Source organism: Fulmarus glacialis, unplaced genomic scaffold (genome assembly GCF_000690835.1).
Source record: "Fulmarus glacialis isolate BGI_N327 unplaced genomic scaffold, ASM69083v1 Scaffold49895, whole genome shotgun sequence".
NCBI classification, from domain to species: Eukaryota; Metazoa; Chordata; class Aves; order Procellariiformes; family Procellariidae; genus Fulmarus; species Fulmarus glacialis.
Window position 1 is genome coordinate 1,216 of NW_009215908.1, and position 3,969 is coordinate 5,184.

At 36.6% G+C, this 3,969-nt stretch overlaps 1 protein-coding gene across 1 annotated transcript; it reads right to left on the bottom strand.

The window, feature by feature from the left end:
• Window positions 1-647: 647 nt before the first annotated feature.
• LOC104077741 (AT-rich interactive domain-containing protein 4B-like) lies at window positions 648-1,859 on the bottom strand (the record flags this gene model as incomplete). The annotated part of the gene is made up of 1 exon (XM_009579090.1): window positions 648-1,859. A coding segment is annotated over one exon (1,212 nt), but the record flags the coding sequence as incomplete, so codon positions are not given.
• Between the last annotated feature and the right edge of the window lie 2,110 nt (window positions 1,860-3,969).

Consider the following 3,969-nt stretch of genomic DNA (forward strand, 5'->3'; position numbering starts at 1 on the left):
ACAGTTAAAAAGCAGGCAGCATGCACAAGTGCTGGCAGTGTTTATTATCCCCTATTCTCTAGTGGTCTCAGGATAGGAACTTCAACCTGCAAAATCACATCTGAAAGTGAAACATAGCTAATAAGGTCAATGTTTGTTATCAGCTTGAATTGCATTTTTTTAAACCATTAATTTCATAAGATGCAAGTTTGAAATGGTTGTCTAAGCATGCAATAACTGGCACTTTCTCCCCCCAAATAAACAACTTACAGAGAATCAAAATTTTATGTAAGAACAGTATCTTCTACTTGTAAGAAAGGTATTCAAAATGTATCCATCTTGCTACAATAAATGTTCCTTATAGAATGTATTACAGTTTGCTCTGGGCTTTTCTTGCCAGGTCTGGTATAAACTTTATTCTTACATACTTTATTCCTCATTGAAACCATCATAATTCCTAATGAAAGGCCAAGAAACTTCCTGGCAGATTATGTTTTATTCACTAGATGATTATGCCATTTCCACACATTTGAAGTAGACAGCAGGCTACTACTACCTCCAACAACTAACCTTCCAGCAGTGTAACCGTAACAGAATGAAAATACATCAGCAATGCTAAAATGAGAGCTGGTTAGGTTGAAGATAGCTCTGTTTACCCTTTCCTTTACCTTTTTCAGTATGCTCTGGCTCTGGTTGATTACTACTACTGGAGCTGACGCTGGCATCAAAACCTGTTGGAGAAATATTTCCCTCAGACTGGAGGTCTTGCAGCTCCCCTGCAACACTGTCCACCTCTATTGTGCTATCTGTTTCACTTTTAATGCTTCGTATCTCTTCTTGATTTGGTGGCAGCATCTCGGAGACAGTGACACTGGACTGGTGTCTACTGGACTCCGTTACAGTTACAGATGAAGGCGATTCAGGAGTCGTAGGAGGAGTATTTAGCACTGAATTACTGCCACTGCTTGGAAATTCAACTTTCTTTTCACCCACTTCAGTCGGTTTCTCCTCAACAGGTTTAACGTCCACACTAGCTGGCAAAGATTTTTCAAGTTCAGAGCTAGGCAAAGAAATGTCTTCTTCTGCAAGAGTCTGAAGCTGCTCCTCTGCTGCAGCGTCCTCAGGAGCAACGTGTGGAGGGGAGGCAGCAGCTTCAGTGTCAGAGTCCGAGAACAGCTCCTTCAGCGTTTTCTTCGGCCATTGTCCCTGAATACTTGACCAGACATCTTTTCGATCCTTCGCTCTGGTGTTCTGAAGTCTTTCATCAGAGTTATTTAGAAGCTTTATTCTTTTCTCTCCCACTTCAGAAAATCCTGAGTAGAAAGTACTTGTCCGTAAAGACTTCCTTTTCTCCTCTAGTCCATTGTACTTTTTAGTTGGAGTGATTTTCGGTTTGGATTTGTCTTCCTCATCTTCATCCGAGGAGCTGTTACTGCTGTTTTCTAAACTAAGGGAGTCTTTGTTTTTGGACTTCTCATCCTTTCTATTAGGTGACACAGTCTTTAAAGATTCCTCTGCAACACAGTATCTTCGTTTACCACGTTTTACCTGTGGTTTTGCTGTTTTATCCACTACCTCCTTTTTTACATCCTTCCTCTTCTTTGCGGCTTCATCTTCTCCATCAGAGTCAGTATCTTCAGACAACTCTTCCATCTCTTTTCGCAATCTTTCAGGAGACTTGGATCCCGACTTGGGCACTACTACATCTGTCAGAGTTTTAGTTTCTTCTGGAAGGGATGAACCACTCTGTTCTTCTTTTAGACAGAGTTCATTTTTATCTTGGCTTACAGCTTCATGTTGAGATTCCTCTTTGCCATCAGCATGTACATTCGGGGCACTTTGGTCATCTTCCTGCTCACTATCATCAGAACTTTCAGAAGCTAATTAAAAATAAATCCAAAAAACCAAACAAACAAAAAAAAAACAAGAAAAGTTTGTCTTGATTCTGGTTAGAAAGAATTCTTTAAAAAAAAAAACCAAAGAAAACTGTACAGATACGAACACATGCTACAGGGATCTCTAGTAGTATATATTTTAAATGGTACCTCCTGAAGACTTCAGAAATTTATTTCCTGTTGTATTAGAAAGTATAATGGCTAGATTAGGAACTAGGAAAATTCTGTATTACACCCTACATCTCCAGGAATTTCTGAAGAGGTGGAGAAAGCATAGAGTGCATCATCAATCCATAAAATACAAACTTCTGCATAATTAACCAAAACAGAAATTGAAAGATGTGCTTAACATAAAAACTTTAAATACTTCTTATGGGTTACAAATACTACCATTATCTGCCCTTTTCCCAAAGCCCAGAACAGAGACAGTATTTTCCCTGGAGAATCCACAGTCTAAAAGGACAGAACAACAACAAAGACACTGGATAATCTCTAACAAACCAACCTGATGACCAGCCTGGAAAAAGAAAGTGAAAGCAATAATGAAAGGCACTTGGGGAAATATATGAACAAGAGTGTAGGACAACAGTAAGAAAATTCAGGGTCAGGAATAAAGAAACTGAGAAAAGAAAAACAAAGATATAATGGAGAAGGAATCAACAACAAGCCCATTCAATGGGAAAAGATATGGATACAAGGAGAAACAATGAGAATTGGCTCAAATATATGGGTAACTCTTTGATGGGTAACTCATCCATTTTTGCTGGCATAGCTAGTTTAACTCTTCTCATCCTACTTCCCATCTCTCATTCTCAATTCCTCACTAAAACTCACCACCTCTTTAAAGATGATAATGTAAATAATGACAGAGAAGAAACACAATACTGTCAATAAAATTCACTGAAATGATCAAAGTTCAATTAACTTTTTAAAAAAAGGTTTACTGAAATACGATGAACTTAAGAGCACACTAACAGAGAGAAGAGATGTACAGGACAAAATACCTTGAGAAATGTCACCTCAGGTGTTTTTCTTGGTTTATTTGTTTTAAGATAGGCAGGATCTTAAATTCTACTCTAAGACTCAATCTGAAAACAAGTTTTACATAACCCTTTCAGTGTTGTTTGCTTTTTTCTCATTAAACATTTATGGAACTTTAGGCCAAAATGCCTACTAAGGACTTCTAACACTTGCCTTTCTCATACCTTAGAGGATCAAAACTACACTACTATTATAATATAAGAGGTATCAAAATTTGTCATTTGAAATAAAAGCCAAGAACACATTTAAGAAAAACAACCAAAAAATCAGGTCCATCAAGTTTTCCTCTCAACTTACTTACTTTGCTGTGCCCTTTAAAAGGAAAGTTGAATACAATTGCATTAATCATTCCAGTTTAGGAAAGAAAAAAACAACTGTAAAAAGTTTTGAGCAAGGAGCTGTAAAATTGGAGGAAAAAGAACTAGTAAAACATTAGAGCCTTTCATACTTAAAAACAAAAACCCGCAAGTAACAGGAAAAAAGTTAATCCCCAGCATGAATCTATGTGGACTTAAATGATAAAAGAATTGCATACAATTAAAAGCATTTCTGGAAATTAGTCATATAATGTGGAAAACATTTAGTTTTCCAAAATATTAGAGGGTGCATGTTAAATTGTGGTTTTGTAATCAGAAGTTAATTACAGATTAATTATAGCACTAATAATAATGTCATTATCATCACTGCTAACTGCTTTTTTGTTTCTCATTTCCTAAGGAAACGAAGCTTAATAGATTATGTTGACTGTTACTCTACCTACAAATTTGCAACCCAGTGGCCAATGTCATCCAAGTTCAAGTAAGTCTGAAAGATTATTAAATTCATATAACTTTCACAAAAATTGGTGGTTACCCAAACTACCTATACCATACACGATTTCCTTTTCTGGAGGCACGCACTAAACTAAGGATGAAGAGAAGTAACTAGTTATTATAATGCTGCTGTAAATGTGTGGGAAGGGGAAAACAATGTTAGGAACAACAGATGTGCTGATAGGAAACCGAGCTTCATTAATTCTCTTTTTCAAGGAAAAAAAAAGAAAAGAAAAAAAAAA